General features: G+C 45.2%; 1 protein-coding gene across 2 annotated transcripts in view; it reads left to right on the forward strand.

Moving 5' to 3' along the window:
* Positions 1–18,595, forward strand: part of CDH13 (cadherin 13) — a 1,019,154-nt gene that overhangs the window by 866,995 nt on the left and 133,564 nt on the right. For both annotated transcript variants that reach the window (XM_061386852.1, XM_061386854.1), the window contains one exon: positions 13,664–13,804. In XM_061386852.1, coding sequence (XP_061242836.1) covers positions 13,664–13,804 — 141 coding nt within the window. The remainder of the gene's footprint in view (positions 1–13,663; positions 13,805–18,595) is intronic.

An 18,595-nucleotide genomic window follows, 5' to 3' on the forward strand; every position in this document is an offset into this window, starting at 1 on the left:
GGACTACCTTCAGGATGCTAGGAGATGCTTGAGCCGAGTCCTCAGGGATGGGTTCTATGTGGAGAGAGGAGGGGCGGTAGATGGTTGGGCAGGCACTGGTCCGCTTGTATTTAATGAGCATCTGCTATATGCCTGGCAGTGGGCAGGGGTCTCGGATGTGACGATGAAGAGACATGAGTGATCCCTGGCTCCCAGCAGCTCACAGCTTGGTAAACGCCTGGCACCATTCAGAGTGAGAAGCTGTCCAATGAGAGCGTCCTGGGTGCCGTCATAGCAACGGTGAATGCTTGACAAATGCTCACTGTTGGGTGTTGCGTGTATCGTTCCATCTAGTCCTCCCAACGACACTGGGGTGTATACTATTAGTCCCCTTCTTTTACAAATGACAAAACTGAAGCTTCGTGAGTGATTGGTTTAAGGTCAGCACGTGCAGCCAGTTTGCAGTCTTCCCTTCATGCTGTGCTAATTTTGCAGGCATCCTCTTGCTTTCAAGGTAGACAATGGCATTTCCATTTTCAGAGGGGACACTGGAAGCACTGAGAAAGTTGAGTGATTTGTCCAGGTCCACACAGGTAGTCAGGGGTGGCTCGGGGCCACCTCTCTCCCTGATTCTGAAGGCCACTCCGTCTCTCTCACCCCTTGTTGTTATGACCCCAGCAAGAGGTGGATGCTGGCTGGTCCAGGGCACTGTGACTCGTCAAGATTCAGACTTTCCTCAGGCAGACATCACACTCAGTCATTCTCCCCAATCACAAGTATTCACTGAGCATCTATCACATCCAAGAACTATGCTGCTGGGCACAGAGTCACAGCCCTCGAGAAGCTCACAGGCCAGCAGGGAGCCAAATGCACGGGAATAAGGCACAGTGTGAGCACGGAGGAGTAGACTCCCAAGTGGATGTGGCAGAATCCAGGCAGGCTTCACAGAGGAACAAGCTGGGAGCTGAGACTTAGCTGACACATAGATGCCTCCCAGGGGGACAGTGGGTGGAGGTTCCAAGCAATGGGAGGCAGAGGCAGAGAGGAGATCACCTGGCCAGGTTAAGAAAGCAGGGCCAGTGATGAAGTATTGCCAGTGGATAACCAGTGAGGAGAATCGTGGTAGGAAATGCGAGTCAAGGGGGCACACCTGCAGGCGCCAATCCACAGAGCTTAGACAGGATCCTGGTAGCCGCAGGGAGCCATGGAGGGGGTGCAAGGCAGAGCGGCAGAGTGCTCAGGGCCGAGCATTGGAGAGGTAACTGCCGTGGAAATGAGGTGGTGAGGAGGCCACAGAGGCTTATTTTTTTTGTGCCTTGAACTAGAGAAGCAATGGAATGGAAAGAAGAGGCTGGATGTGAACAATTTTAGGAGGTGGAATTGATCAATTTGGTAATTGATTAAATTGAATCTGGGAAGGTCCTCCATCTAAGATCAGTACACCACCCCACTCTCATTTCTGTCTATTTCATCACTTCACTGTTTCTTTTGTGCTTTCTTAGAGTCGGACACAACTGAAGCGACTTAGCAGCAGCAGCAGCATTAAAAGTCCCACGGTATTGGAGTCGACTATAATAAGAAGTTTGAAAACTGCCAAATGTTTGCATTCGTTGCTGGGCTGAATAGCAACACTGCAGATCCCTGTTAGGTGACAGATCTCTGTTTGTGGGAGTCAGTGTTCATAAAAGGAAGAAAGTGCATTCCACATAGAGGGTGTCACTTATTCTGTTTATTTTTAAGATGCTTTTATGTGGTTAAAATTCTAGCCTTTGATTTTTCTATCTATAATGAAATTTGGGCAGATTGAATTTCAGCTGGCATTGAAGGAAATATGCTTTTTAATTTTTGTGAAATGATGAAAATTGTTTTCTCTTTTGTAAAAATCACAACTAGATTCATTTGTTCAGCCAACGAATGAGTACAGGGCGTTTGAAAGGCAGGTGTTGCCTCTGCCCTCATAAAGCCTATAGTCAAGTCATGTACCCAGAGCTGCATGCTGTTTGCCCCTGGTTTCAACAGGTGCTCACTGCCCTGAACATGAACAGAGCAGAGCAGCAACAACACCAGAAGTCAGGCCTCAAGAAATACTTTCAGTGCTTTGTCGCTATTTCAGATTTAAATATCCACCCCATGTGTCCCAGGACCTTTGCACTTGCTGACTCATCTGTCTGAGTGGCTCTTCCCCGGGGTATCTTCTCATTCTTCCTTGATCTCCTCGTGGCTTTGATCAGACATGACTTTCTCAATTCACCTTCCTTAAAACTGAGCCTCTGCCCTCACTTCAGAATTCTCCATTCCCTCTTCTTATGTAATATTTTTCATAGTATCCATCTCTATTGGTTTTGTTACAATCTGTCTCCTCATTTAGAAGATAAGCTCCATGAGGAGGAGGTCTTTTGACTTCTGTCTGTGGCTCTATGCCCACCAGCTGAAGAAACACCTGACCCCCAGGTGGCCCTCAGGCAGCATTTGAGGAATAAGTGAGTGAGCCCTCTCTGGGTCTCAGGTCCCTTGCCTGCAGCCTTGGGGACCAGGGGCAGGCTTGCTGAGATGCAAGTGAAAGGAGAGCGGCAGGGAGTCAGGATGCTGGGCTCTGAGGTGGGGGGACACAGCCCGCATCGTGGGCAGCTCAGGCTGCTTTGGCAGGGCAACACTCAACCGATGCTTGTCCACTTTATACCAGTGTTTTCTGGTTTTTACACAGCTCTTGGCTTCATACGTTCTTCTCCACTGTGTCCAAAATAGAATTTAAAACAGACAAAAAATATATTCTAAGGGTATAGATCTAGTGTCATAAGCATCACTTTGAAGAGGTTTTGTTTTTATTTCATTGACCTTCTGTTTTTAAAACTGTGACTTTTAAAATGTAAGGTATTGCCTTGTAACCCCAGCCATACATTTTTCTAGTAGGGAAAATATAGTATATAGATAACCCAAAACAGGGGGAAAAAAGAATATGTATCCGTAATCCCATTGTACTGACCTCACCATTGTAAACATTGTGTGTATGTGTGTGCCTGTATGTGTGTGTGTGTGTGTATGTATATAGATAGATAAAGAGATAAACTTTTAAACAGCTATAAATAAATAAATAAATCTATCCCCCACCCCAGTCAATGGTTACAGCTTCTGGGGCACCATGTACTGGGCTGGCCAGGGTGGTCTTTCTTCCCTCGATGGCATGATGTGCTAACCCAGGGCCTCTTTCTACCTTTTCTGCACCCTATGACCCCTTCCCAAATTACTCCAGAGTTTATATTCTGCCATGTCAGGAAACAGCAGTCAAAGTGAGTCATGACAGGGTCCTTCGTGGCAGCCTGAATGGAGGGGACACCATGAACCAGGACAGGGAAGGAGTGTGCTTGGCTTTGCTTTGTGATGCTATGTCTGCAGTGCCTGTGGAATGTTCAGGTGGAAATGTCAAGCGAGCAGTTAGAAATGTGTATCTGGGAATTAGGAGAGATTTGGACATAAGAGAGACAGGTGGTAATTGGAGCTGTCAGAATCAATAATGGGGTGGGGAACACTGAATTGTGGGAATCCTGGGGTCTCTAAGAAGGCAGACACTTAGAGACTCGGTGGAAAGTGTTCGCAGAGCTGCCCACCTGGTGACCCATCTGAGAAAAGCTCCAATCCTTTCAAGCCCAGCCCATCCCAGGCTGGTGTGAATAGCCGGGAAAGGGGTTCCCATGTGGAGTTCAGGGGCTACCAGGAGAGGCTGTGAGCCAAAGGAGGACTGCAGAGCGCAGCAGCTAGGGGTGTAGGCAGTGGACACAGAGCATGTGTTCCAGTCCCAGCTCCACCAGGTGAGGGCTGTGTGTCCTTGGGATCAGAATCCTCACTGACACAGGAGGAGCTGGGCTTAGCCACCTCGTAGAGTGTTAGAAGAATCCTTGAAAGGTTAGGCACCATTTCCAGCCCATAACACATGCTCAAGGGACATGGCCATGATTATTGTAATGACAGAGGGTGAGCAGAACCCAGCTGGGCTGGCAAGGAATGAGCACCGGTGGCCCAGAGCCAAGAGGGCCGTCTGTGGTTGAGGGTTAGAGCCGGGAGGGTGCACCAGGCACAGAGCTGAGGTCTGACCCCACTGGGAGCGGAGCTGAGGTGCTCAGATGCCCTCTGCCACAGCTCTATTGGCGGCAGACCTCAATTCTCTGCCACTTTGAAACAGGCTCTGGAGAGGAGCTGAAAGGAAAGCAGAAAACTCTATTTATTGTTAGTTTTTAAAAATCAAATAGAAAGGAGCTTTCCAAGGGCATGTTGGTGGGTTTTATCATTTGTGAGGAGAACAAAACTTGTCTTTATCAACATTCTGTCTGTCTGTGAGGCTGGGCCAGCAAAGGGGAAGACCAAATGTTAAGTCATAACATCTAACGCCTTGTTCCCAGTGCGACTAGCATTGAAGGGTGTTAATAGGCTGAGCTTTTGTCAGCAGAGCCAAGACAATTTCCAGGCCAAAATGAATGATGGAGCCAAGATGACAAAAGGGCCGCCTCGTGCCAATGGGCAGGAGATCACAGTGCACCAGGTAGTCCCGCCCAAGTGGTGCAGAAGGAAGAAAGCAGGACTCCTGTGCCAGGCATGAACACGGCAGCAGAGCCTCCAGAAGAGTCTGCGGCCGGGTTGCCCTCCTTGCCTTTTCTGCCTGGTATGTGAGTTTGCTTTGGGAACAACAGGAGTGGCGTAACTGGAATCTGTCTTGCGTGGTCTTTCCTCAGATGATTTAGAATTAGTTCAACCTGTTTTCAAAGAGTATACCCCAATGACAGCACAAAAGCACTATCTTGAATTGCTTTCCTGTCCCCAGGTGGAGTGGAGAAGGCAATGGCAACCCACTCCAGTACTCTTGCCTGGAGACTCCCAGGGACAGAGGAGCCTGGTGGGCTGCAGTCCATGGGGTCACAGAGTCAGACACGACTGACACGACTTAGCAGCAGCAGCCCCCGGTGGAGTGGGTGGGTGTCGGTAGCTGACTCATTACTCCCTCAGAGGGGTCCTTTGTTTCCAAAGCTACCTAGGATGGTTACAGCAATAGAACTCTAAGCCCAAGCAAGCTTTGCATAAAAATGCATTCGACTTCAGAGAAAACACATAATGCTGATCAACAGTAACCCTGGATGGCAGAGTTGATTAAGAGATCACACCTGCATGGGAGCAGGCTCTAAGAAACCAGATGGATCGAGCTCGACAAAGGCCACTTAGACTGCGCTTTTCTATGCAGGGGAGCTGATACTGATTAAGCACCTGAAATTAATGGGCGAAAGGCTGTTCACACGCAGAGGAGCAAGAGCAGGCAAAGGTGGTAACACTGCAATCGCTCCAAGTCGTAGGCGTTTAGAACCTAATTTTAGAAACATCCTGGTGGGCTCATGTGCTTTTGTCATTGGGAGTCAGTAATTGAATTTTCTGGATGTTTTGACCAGTATATAACTTTGTGAAGCCGATTACGCAGCAGAACACGATTTTTAGTCTGACCTTAAAAACATTACCTTCCGCTGTGTGGTTAGGAAACATGCAGAGAGTGCTGCCCTCCTAGCTGCACTTGCTCTGGGGGAGAGGAAAGGAAAAACACCGCCTTGCTCTGCCTTGTAACCTAGTAAGATTCATTTAGATTCTATGCAGATCATTTAATAACAGATTTTGTAAAACCTTAACATAAGGAGCCACCATAAAACGTATTATCTTTTATTACCCATACAGAGAATGACATTTTAGATGGTAATAAATTGAAACCCAAGAAAAGCTATTTGCTTTTGGAGAGCACTTGGCGGGTGACAGGAACACTGGTCTCCCGATTTTATATTGTGGCAGATACGACCCCCCAGGGTCACCCGAGGCAGCCCCCAGATGGGCTTGCTGAGGCTCCTTTGAGCGACAGCCTCTGGTCCTCTTTCTCTGAAAGGTCGTTCCTGTCCAAACCTCTCTGCTGAGGACTGGGTTGTCCCGCCTTTGTCTGTCCCCATTCCAGCTCATACAGTCAGGGTGTGTGACAGGCTAGGAGCTGAGCCCAGGCTGGGGACCTGCCCTGGGGCGCCTGCCACGAGGTGGGGGAGCCCAGTCCTCCAGTATCAGAGCCAGCCAAGCTTCCCTCAGTGTGGCTTCCTCTCCAACAGGGCAGGACTTCCCCTGCTTGCCCCAGAAAGCCAGAGCCTCATCACCTTGCCCCGCATCTGCACAGTCAGCCTTCTAGAGATCGGCTCAGCCTGACCAACCTTGCCCAGGCCCCGCCTTGGGCCTCTAATCTCTGCAACCTAGAAGAGCATCCCTGAAGTCATGCTTTCTGAGTGGCAGTCCACATCACCACCCTTTGATTTACTCATCCATCATATATTAACAGAGAGTGCCGGGCACTGGGCTGGCTGTGTGACTTTTCCCCATAGTGGTTACAATTAGCTCAGTTTATTTTCAAGCAGTATAACCCAGTGGCCATGTAAAGGCAGTGTCCTGGAACGTGTGTGTCTCAGAGGACCAGATGTTGTCTCCAGCAGGACAGGAGTAAGTTAGAGGCAGGGTCCTTGCCTCCATTGAGGGCTGTCATGAATTCTCAGTAAGTAACTGACATACTGAAAACCATATACTTTGAAGAGAAGGTTCTCCAATAAACTGATCCAGTATTTACCCCTTTGTAGATGGGAGGAAATTCATCTCCTCTTCTTACTAGACAGACTTTGTAGGAAAGGTCTGGTTGACATTACACTTCAAAGGACTGAAATGGAAATATTTCCCAGAGGAAAGATAGCGAATGCTATTCTGGGAAGGTGGGCAGTCCTGAGGAAGGGGGCAGCTGGGAGTGAAATGAAGATGGCAGCTGGCGACAACGAGCACCACAGCGGGGGGTGGGAGGCAGCACCTCGGCTCCCCAGCATGCCTGACAAGCAACCTCAGAAAAGCCGCATCCATTCCCTGTGGCTGCCGTAGCAAGACCACAAAGTCTGTGGCTCAGACAGCGCACATTTATTATCTCACAGTTCTGGAAGTTGAAAGTCCAAAGTGAGTTTCACTTGGGTGAAATTAAGGTGTCGGGGGCCCTGATTCCTTCCGGGAGCTCTGGGTAAAAATGTATCACCTTGGCTCTCCCACCTTCTGGAGGCCCCTGCATTCCTTAGCCCATGGCCCCCTCCTCCATCTCTCCATCTGTAAGTCCAGCATCGTGCCATCTGCCTCTTCAAACCTCTGTCTCTCTCCTTCTGTTGCTGTATCGCCTTCTGCTCTGGAAGACAAAGCAGGCTCGAGGAGCAACCATGGTGCTGTTTAGTGTCTCACATGGAGTACATTTTTTTCTAGAAAGGGGAAAAAAAAAAAAGGAATATTTTGCACAGAGAAAGAAACTTCAGTTTCTATTTTTTGTTTAAATTACATCATAAACAAGTGAGTTTTAAGTTGAAATAAGGGTACATGTTGACCTGCATTTCATCAGGTGTTCATTCAGAACAATGCTAATCTAAGCGTGGGCCTCAGGTCAGCAGCAACAGCATTTCCTAGAAGCTTTCTGGAAAGGCACATCCTTGGGCCCCAATCTAGACCTCCTGAATTGTAAGCACCATAAGTGGGCTGAAAATCTGTGTTTTAATGCAGCCCCCAGGAGCTTCTGATACAAGCAAAGCAAGTTCCAGAAGCACCAATGGAGACATTCTCTCTTAAGCACCTGCTATGTACCAGGCATAATGTTGCCAGGGCAATTCAGGACCAAAAGATTAGAAAAAACAGGCTAATGTAGTGAACACTGTATGTATATATATATGTATATATATATATATAGAGAGAGAGAGAGAGAGTATGCTATATATATAATATAGTAAACAGAAAAATATATAAAAACCATAGAGAAAGAACACTTTAATAATATTTTTTTTTACTTAAACTTTTAGGGGTCTGTACTTATACATGCTCAGATCCACCCCAAACTAGCTGTATGTTTTTGGACATTCCCGAACTCTGTTCCCTCAGACTGGGAGTTCCTTGAAGGTGGGATAGACCAGGTGATGTCTGAGATCCTTTCAAGAAACAATAGTTCATGTCTCTTTGCATCACAGACCTTGACTCCAGCCACGCCAATGGCCCTGTGTTAGCTGGACCTCCTTGCTGGTTCTCAAGGTCCTCTTCCCTCTTTGAATTCTCTGCCCTCACAGCCTCCTTCAAAGCCCAGCTCCAGCGTGCATTGACCTGAAGCCACGTAAAAACCACAGTACCCCTCCCAGCTGCAACGTTCACATCTGAACCTCGGACCACACATTCCGCACACCCTGCCTGTTGCCTTGTGGAGCTAGTTCGCATGTGTTACCTTCAACCAAGCTGTGGCTTCCTTGAAAGTAGAGAATATACTTTATACTTCTTGTTCCCAGGGTGTCCTGAACAGATTCAGAATCAGCCTTCAATCCTTATTAAACGGTTGAATTTAAGAGTGTTTTAGGATTAATAGTCTCTCATCTTCTTCCACAGAAATTCACTTCCACGTCATGACCCCATTCCTAATCCCACAGTAGGAGACTCTCCTCTTCAGGGCCGTCCCTTCCTCCCCACTGGTGTCTGGGCTAAGTGGCCTTTCCTTTGCAATAACCACAGCTCTCTTCCTACTCCCATCTCATTCTCCTGAAATCTACTGACATCACCTCGGAATTTCCTAGCACCAGATTTGTCTCCCTTGTTGCTACTCTCTAGCACAGAGCCTAATATGTGCTCAGTATTTAATAGAAAGAGAAAGAGAAGTCGCTCAGTCATGTCCGACTCTTTGCAACCCCATGGACTGTAGCTTATCAGACTCCTCCATTCATGGAATTTTCCAGGCAAGAGTACTGGAGTGGGTTGCCATTTCCTTCTCCAAGTACTTAATAAATATTTGGTAAATTAAATAACCTTCATACAGCCTTTCTGAGCACCCCACATCCTGGCTCCCTTCTCACAGACCTTAATTGCTACACTTCCATAACACTTATCTCATCATACTGACATACTTGCCTTTTGTTTATTTATCTAAAAATGCACTGAAAGCAGGGTCTGTATCATCATTCACCAGTTATTGGAACCTAGTAGACACTATATAAATGTTTTTGTGGATCAACCTGAATGTCAAATATTTGCTGCCATGAGTCTGAAGGGGGTGATTTTCCAGGTATCTTATGAATGCCTTTAGCATTTTATTTACCGTAATTCATCAGTAACATCAGAAGAGGCCCACTTCACCTGGAAATGTTTTATTTGATTTTGGTGTCCCTCAACCCGAAATCGCTTAGGTTACTCCAGCTGCATGTGTCTAAGAGGCAGTGTTTACATCCCCTGCTGCTTCCCCACCCTGCTGGCTCTGTCAGCAACCAGTAAATCTGGGGAAATGAGCTCTGCCTTCTCCCTACCCACCAGACCCCAGCCGGCAAGAAAACAGCAGGTGACAGCCACGTACATGAATGTTCACATTAGCATCAAGCAACAAGGTGAAAGGCGGCTAAAGACAAACACAAGTCAAACCCGACTCACCCTGTTGGCTAGGAAGGTGGAGAATGTCCCTCCCCACCTGCGGTGAGAAGAGGGCAGCGTTCACAAAGGGATGTATGGTCCTGCTGGATTTATGGACTCCCTGGCCCCCATCTTACATAGCCATAGTGGGTAAATCAAACCCCAGACAGACAGCAACTCATTCTGCTCCATATAATGCGCTCAGCCATCTGCTTGCAATAGTTATAGACCAGGTGTCAGGCGCAGCTAACCTGGAGAAGAATGCAGTCTCTGTTTAGGTGCCATACTGCAAGGAGTCTTGCTTTGCTCAGCTTCTCCAGGCAAAACCAATGAGTAAATAAGTTAATGAACTGCACTATATCCTTGCTATAAATCTCATGTTAATATTTCTCATTAACAATACCTTTAATGTTAGACAGCAAAGGGATCTATTGAAAAGACTCCTACAGATTTCCTTGACCCTTCAAGCACTGTTTATAAGCTGGAACCAAGTCTTACCAGCTCATAGGAACCTATTGTGTATTTCACTTTCCAGCTATGCATTCAATAACGTCATGTTGGTAGCTTGAAAGCAGTCATGGTTAAGAGTATTTAAACCACCAAAACAAAAGTCTACTGTGTAAAAGCTGCAAGTCAGGAGCATATGCTGCTAAACTTTTATGGGCACACCACTCTTTGTAATTCATTGTTTTATAAAAATGCAACTATAATTGATTAATTAGTACGCAACAACAATGTGCCAGGCACTGAATTAGCAGCTGGGAGATAAAACTTTAAATAAGCCAAGGTCCCTGCCTCACGGAACTCAAGTGATCAGAGTCAACATCGCCAATAAACAAGTAATCAATAAACAAGAATATTACAGACTGTGATTTTTGTTATTGTTCAGTCGCTAAGTTATGTCCAACTTTTTGTAACCCAATGGACTGCAGCACACCCGGCTTCCCTGTCCTTCACCATCTCCCAGAGTTTGCTCAAACTCATGTCCATTGAGTCAGCGATAATATCCAACCATCTCATCCTCCCTCATCCCCTTCTCCTCCTGCCTTCAATTTTTCCCAGTATCAGAATATTTTCCAGTGAGTCAGCTCTTCACATCAGGTGGCCAAAGTATTGGAGCTTAGCTTCAGCATCAGTCCTTCCAGTGTATATTCAGGCTTGATTTCCTACTGCTGGAGAAAAACTGTTATTTATTGCAGCATAACAAATTACTCCAAAATGTAGTAACTTAAAACAATGGATACTTACTATCCCAGTTTCTGTGTTCAGGAGTCTGGATGTGGCTTAGCTGTGTCTTCTGCTTTCTGGACTCTCACAAAGCAGCCATCCACGTATTAGTCCAGAATTTCAGTCTCACCAGGTACGCCTGGGGAAAGATCCACTCCAGGCCCATGCAGTGCTTGTTGGCAGCCCTCCATTCCTTCTAGCTGGTCTTGTAGGCCTCCCTCAGCTTCTTGCCACATCCTTAGAAGACTTGCCAAAGATTCTACTGCATAATAACAGCATCCATGTACACACTCCAGGCTCCGTGCTCAGCATTTTATATTATCTGTTTTCATCCTCACCTATCCTAGAAGTCTTATTATTCTCCCCATTTGAACAGGTGAGGAGACTCAGACAAGGAGAACATAAGCAACTTGACCAGGTCCACTCAGCTTCTAAGAGGTGGAGCCAAGGTAACAGTCACTGGCCAAATGCTGACTGTTCCTCCCTAAGTGACAGCTCCCCATTATGCAATGAGATCCCTGCCTTCATGGAGCATCAATACAATGAAGAATGACCATCGAAAATGAGCATGAATTCACTGAGAGGAGAAAGAGGGGGAAGAAAAGTCAAAAGTAAGAAAAAGTAGGGTATAGTAGAAGAAAATCCAGTCTGGACAAAGTATGAAAGGAGGTGCAGAGGGCGGCTCAAGTTGAAGCAAGAGAAGGAGGGGGCACCGGGTGGGTTAACGGCCAATCCTTCCTCCATGTAACAGTTCCTCGTTGATTTTCCCCCACAGCTACCATTATGCTTGTTATTAGTGATAAATGTTCCGTTAAATGCTCACTCGTATGGCAGTCGAGGTAGCTGTATAAAACATCAAGGGTCCGGTGATTGATTATATGCCATGTTTAATGACACAGTTTGATTCTTTTTTTTTTTTTCAAGATAAAATGTTTGGTTTTCAAATCAGTGTGATTGGTGAACTCAGCCCGTGGCTGTGGAGATACACCCGAGGCTTTTTCTTGCAGACACACCATCTTCCTTTTGTTTCTAGGATATATATTAACTGGTAGCGAATCAACACCCAGGAGGAGATGGCAAATGCAATAGAAATGCATGACTGCAGAATTCAAACCAGGAGAGCAGCTTGCCTCTCAGATACGTCTTACAGATCAGATAGCTTAAAATAAAATCAAAGCAGCCAATTTAATTCTCCCAGTTTTGACACAGTGCTTCTCTTGGTCCAAATAAAATCCTATCTCCTTGAGCTAGAGTTCCCCAAAGGATGAGCCATTCCCTGAGAGTAAATGGCTCTGGTTTGGATATGCTCAGACCTTTGAGATATAATTTAGTTCAGGGAAACAGTAGTATATCATCATTATCAATAATGAAAGTGAGTTGGCCAGCTTGTGTGCTGCGTACCGGCTGGGTGTCGGGGTCAAAGGCATGGTCCTTGCCCTTGAAAACTTTGTCATCCACTTGGGGAGATGGTAAATGGGCATCAAAATAAGGCCAAATGGGAAACATAGCCTTCAAATTAGTCAGGGGAGGACAAGCACTGTCATAAACTGCCCTCAACCCTGAGCAAAGGCTTGTCTCTTGTTCACATCCCAGCCTACAGCGTGTCAGCAAAGGGTCTCTGTGCCACAGTCACGTGGAGATCCGGGCTTCTTCCTTCTGGGGAATAGAAAACACAGAGGATTATGCGGGTGCTTTAGGGGCCAGATTAGTCCATCTCTTCTGTCCACATTCCATTGTCCAGAATCGGTCACACAGTTCATAAGGTCCAGCTGCATGTGCGTGCTAAGTCTCTTCAATCTTGTCTTATTCACTGCAACCCTGTGGACCATAGCCCGCCAAGCTTGTCTGTCCGTGGGATTCTCCAGGCAAAAATACTGGAGTGGGTTTCCATTTCCTTCTCCAGGGGATCTTTCTGACTCAGGGATCGAACCCAAGTGTCTTACATCTCCGGCATCGGCAGCCGGGTTCTGTACCACTAGCACCCCCTGGGAAGCCGCCCCGCAGTCAAAAGAAATAGGATTGGGTAAACAAGTAAAAGTCTTCACCGCAGTTTCCTTTAATTGCAAGCAACCCCAGAATCGATTCTGGCTGACTTCAGGGCCAAGAAGAACCTCCTGAATAAACCCCAGGGTGTGTTACAGAATCCAGGGGAGAGTTGCAGTCGGGAGCCAGCATAGTCCCACATCTCAGGCACTCTTCCTATTGGAGATGATCACACCCAACTCCCCGCTGAGCCCTGAATCAACTGCGAGTGTTTAAACATAATAGCAAAATATCTGTCAAATATTCAAATGAAAAATATATGTATTGAGGGATAGCAGTGTGGTATTGCTTTTGTGTTAAATTTATCAGATCTCAACTGGATTAAAAAACATCTTTCAAATTTCACATGACATAAAAGACTAAAACAACTCACAGTGCTATGAAGGAAGTGCAGTATAAACAACTCTAAACCTCAGTTGGTGCTTTCTCACTTGTAAAATGGGAACAATAAATGCAACTTAACATGCTCGTTGAAAAGACTGACACTGGTTTCTGAAAAGCAGAGTAATCTGATGCCTGGTCCAGATTGTTCAGTTCCTAAGGCTGTTATCTTTGCCCTAATCTCATCATCAGATTTAGCCTCATTTCCAGATCAGTTCCATGAGGCCACTGTGAAATGACATATAATGGATATAAACATCAAATGTGCAATGTGTACCCAAACCCTGGACTTTGAACATTCTGGAATATATCACATGCCCCCTTAAACAAGGACAGAAAATAGATTCCATCCCCACAGCCAACTCCAGTCCATGCATAAGGACTGTCCTGCTGGGAGAGACTCCAAAGGTACATCTGTCCACCACAGCTGAGACTGCTGCCCAAGGTGGGGTGCTGCCCTTCCAGGCGCCTGCCCTGAGGGAGGGAGCACACCGCTCCAGCCGAGCACAGGCCGGCCACCTGTCCCAAGCAGCGACTCCAGTCTAAATGCCATCCTCTCTGTTGTGTTTTTGCCTCGTAGACGCTGGAAAATCCCAAGTATGAACTGATCATTGAGGCTCAAGACATGGCAGGACTGGATGTTGGATTAACAGGCACGGCCACAGCGACAATCATGATCGATGACAAAAACGATCACTCACCAAAGTTCACCAAGAAAGAGGTAAACCCCTGCTGAGCACCCCTCACGGTCATGGCCGTGATTGCTGATTAACATTGATTCCGTGAACCACAGCCCTGCTGGCTCCCTGTTTGCAACATCAAAGCTCTCCTTTGTGGAGAGAAGATGGTGTTTTGCCAGAATAGTTTTCTACATTTTTATCTTTTTTTTTTAAGTGGAAAATACCAGAGCATTATGATTCAAAAGCATTGAATCTTGTTAAAGTCCATAAGAAAATAACTTTTAATGCCAAAGTGCCACTTTCATAGTTTTATCGGTGTTATTTAGTGCTGAATTATGCGAGTCCTATTGTGGTTTTAGCATAACAATAACTATTTTTTCAGCAAGTACAGATTGAGGGGCCAGACGGAACAGCAGCAAGAAGGTAAAGCAGATTTTCTTGGCAATAACTGGGCGGCCCAGGAGCTTATAAATAACAACCAAGTTAGCTCGTCTGGGAGAGCCGTTTTTATTTGCGGCTCCTGTGCTTTTATGATTGTGGATCGCGGTTGTTGTTTCCCATCTATTCCAACGGAATAGTGTTTGTGGACAGGCTGAGTATGCAAGACCGGATCCAGCTGCTGAGTATGTGTCCAGACTAAGAAGTCATTGGCACCATACCTCAAAAGGCAATGTGATGGTCTTGGTTTCTTTGGGGGTCAGGACCAGAGCCAAGGACTTAACACCCCTCTTATTGACCAAGAGCATAGCATCAGTCATGGCAGCCCCCCGTTTGCCAAACCTTTCCTGTATATCCACCACCACCACCTCAGGGCTCTCCACCTGTGATCCATTGTCTCAATTGATCGTGTGAGGTTGGCTTCATGAGCCACATTTTTTAAGCAATCAGAGAGCTTATTAAAAGCTCAGAGAATCTGGGTCTCCAAGGTCTTGGGCAGAACATGTAGCAGAAGTGGGATGTGAGCACCACGCCCTGTGAACCATGCTCTCAGCCCCAACACTGCACTTCCTTGCCCACTGTTGATGTTTCCTCCCCTCCCAGGCACTCAGAGAAGACACCCAGGTCTGGACTGGCAACTGTGCACCCCTCTCTCACATGTCCCAGGGCCACCCCCGATGACCCTTCCCAGCCCCCTGGCTCCCCAGTGACCTCTGCACATCAGCAGCCCCGCCTGACTCATCCAGGAGATGGAAATTTCCCCCTCGCCCAGTGGCATCTTGGACACTCAGGGGTCTAACCTCAAAACAGCAAAGTCCACATAGCTGATGTGGTCCATTCTATCGCTCCCACAACACTGCTTCTGTAACTGCTAAAATAGATTGCATATTATTCCCATGTTTCTCAAACTATGCTCCAAGAAATTCGTTCCACAAGTTGTATCATTGTAGAGGGGGAGGTGGAGGGAGATTTCAGGGTCAGAGAAATCTGGAGAGCACTGAGAGGAATGGTATGCAGGGTTTCTTTTACTACAGGGCTTCTGGGCACTTTTACAATGCTTTGTGTTCTCCAAGGGGTAGGTATGGTCTGTAAGCTTTCTCAGGCTCATTTGGCCTGGGGATAATTTTTCCTGGACCACCTCATCATGTCTCATTGAGCTGGTGTTCCTAAAATATTCAGTGGGAGATATTGGTTGATCTGTAAAATTTCTCAGGAACCTCTTTAAAAAGAATAACTCAAGACACTGTGAAATGGTCAGTATAGACATAGTAATGACACTAGAAATTGGATAACCCCAATCTGAAATAAGAAAACCTATCCATGTTACCAAAAAGGTGATGTTAATTAGTTATATAAGTGGAGGCTGAATTGAGCTCAGCTTGTGTTCCTAGCTATGGGCTAAATACTGTGAGAGGCTCTTGTTGTTGATATTGTTGTTAATACCACTGAATTTAAGGAAAGATTTAACATAGATCTGAAGTAAAGTAAGAGACCTTGAGTAGCATAATGTATTCACCTGTGAATATTGGGAAAGCACAGAACTGTCTTCAAATGGACATTGGATAATGAGCTTGAGATTCCCACGGGGCAGAACTGACATCACAACTTGTATGGAGACACAAGTAACAAAACGAGAAAAATGGGAAGCTAGTACTTCACATTCTCTCTCTTAGACGTTAGATGTCCAAAAGAGTCTTTGCCAATGCTGGGCAAATCAAATTCACAACTAAATTATCTAGCGTGTTCCAGGAAGGCTGCTGTTCTTTGTCATTGAGTGGGGGGTTCATACACTGTGGACGCCAGAACGCTAGAGGCAGTGAAAGAGATGTGATGGGGTGAGCTCTAGACCAGAAGGGGATTCAAAGCCCACCTATAAGCCATGTGATCTCAGCACGTTCACCATCCATGTTCTCATTTTGTCACCTGTTAGTGGGGCTGATCATAAAGCCCACCTCACTGAGTTCTTGTGAATGTTAAATGAGCTGATGGTGACAAGCACTACTTCTTGTGACCTCGACTTCTCTAGAGTGTTGGTGGTGAGGATGTGGTGGTAATTTACAAAGTGGCAGAGAGGAGAGTGGGGTAAAGGCAGTCATGAGGAAGACGGTGAGGAAGGTGGTGGTGAGGAAGATGGCAGCAGTGAGCAAGACGATGGTGTGATAAATGACGTCATTTTTAAAATTCAGAAGGCCAACCGAAATTCTTATCTAAAGGGCTGTCTTCCCTCCATGTTGAAAAGCTGCTATTTTTCTTTAAAGTGATCTACGAACCTGCTCAAACACTTCAAAATACGTGATTAAGACCCTCCCATGATTAAGGGAGAAGTAATTCTGAAGAAGAGAGGGCAGAAACTGTAAAACTCATCACTGTGGGAAAAAGCAAAGACATCTGAGAGAAGCCTGTTAGGTGGAGAAGGGATGGAGACTCAGTCCAAAGATGGTCTTGGGTGTGAAAGAAGTCAAACAGGATGAACTCAGAAAAGAAAGTAACAGGGACCTGTGATCCTGAAGCTGAAATTATTTTTAGAGATAAAGGTCAGGGCTCAGTCATCCCAGAATGGAAACGGTGGTCATTCAAGGTTGAAAGTATCTAGAAACCTGTCCAAGAAGATGTTGTTTTATGTAAGTTTCTTCATATACAAGGACATTTCTTAGGAAATTCATGGAAATATTAATAGATGATTGTTGTCTTTTTTTAAATTTCTACTTTATATGATCTTTCATCTCCAGAAAAATGAATTTTTTTATCTGTTTAAAAGAGGAGTTTCAGCTGGCCAAAAATTACAGACTGCAAATAGTGTGGTGTTAAATGAGATAGAGGTGTAGTTTCTCTCACATGAAAGTCTCTGGGTCAACAGTGCCAGGCCAACATGGCAAGACCATGATATTGTCAATTTACTGTGTTCCTCTTAACCTTTCTTCTCTGCCTTCCCCAAAGCTGCGTCATGGTACAGTAGGGTCACTGCAGTGCCAGCCATCATGTGCATGTAACAGATAAAAAGAAGCAGGAAATGAGAAAGGCAAAGGAGAACCTATCACCTAAGTAAAACATCCTCTAAAGAACTTCCCCAGAAAGTCAAATGACATCTACTTGAGTCTCCTCAGCCTTCTTTATCTGTAAGGGATATTGAGAAACAACGCCAGCTGTCTTTAGTTGGCAGGTTGCAGCCCCTGATAATATAGAGGTTGGTACTGAGGAAGGAGATGTTGTATTTTTAAAGTTATTTTAAACAGCAAATAGTGCATACTGAGATCATTTGTTCCCCTGTGAGTATTCACTTTGACTGTAAGCTTGCTGAAAAGTGAAGCCCACACCTCTTTTATTTTCTGTTGCATTCCCAGTTGTCACTCAACAATCCAGTACCTGCTGAATGTTTCCTGAAGATAATTTTAACTTGAGAACACTGTCCTTGGGTGTGAGGAACCAAGTGCTGTAAATTGTTACTGATATATGAAATCAATCTTAGTCATTGATTTTCATGAAAATTTGGGTTAGAAGCGCTAGCCTCCCTATGGAGAGTCTTCTGTGAGTTTTCCTAATAGTTTTAACACGTGGCTTTAACTGTTAATGTTTACTTGTTAGCTGTGGCTTTTCTAGATTAGGTATTTGGAAATGACTTTAGGGAATACAGATAAACTCTCCAAACCCACAGTCTGAATTATGGTTGAGAATCTCAGTCCAATTTAGAGCAAAAGGACTTGTCCATTTCTCTCTAAATTTTTTTTAAGAAAAAAATGTGTTATTTGTTCCTTATAGCATAGTTAATGTTCAACACATATTTTCAACAAATATTTTCACATAAACCCCAGGATTGGGGGATTAATTAAATCACTATTGATTTTCAAAGAATGTATTTGCAAATAATTATAACATTTTAAAATGTTTTCATTCATTTATTCTATCAATTGATTTTCAAGTTTTACCTTAAAATGGAAATTGGTAATGAAGACTTAATAACTTAGGAATTTTTTTTTACCTGCTTGATGAATTCTTTTTAAAGTAAATATTTTAATGTTCAAACTATAACAGTACAATACCTGTAATAAAAATGGTGTAAAAAAAACTTAAAAGGCCCTGTTTTTCTGGAAACTGAGAGATGGGTAAATGATCCAGTTTTCATAAAAGGGTAAAGATAAACAGTGTAAGCTGGGAGTCAGCAAGTTGAAACTGAGTCACCAGCAGATACTTGCATTAAGTGACCAAGAAGGTACTGGGGTCTAGTCTGCATTCACAAAAGTCAGTGTCGGGCTTTGAAGGACTTCGATGCTTCAGGAGTCTTATCTTTTCTTTGCAATACTGGTTTTCATAATAAAAATATTGTACTAATTATTTATTAATTAGCTGCCTAATTCACCCCATAATACTTTTTCCTCTTACATGTTTAACTGAAAACT

Source organism: Bos javanicus, chromosome 18 (assembly GCF_032452875.1).
Source record: "Bos javanicus breed banteng chromosome 18, ARS-OSU_banteng_1.0, whole genome shotgun sequence".
Lineage (NCBI taxonomy): Eukaryota > Metazoa > Chordata > Mammalia > Artiodactyla > Bovidae > Bos > Bos javanicus.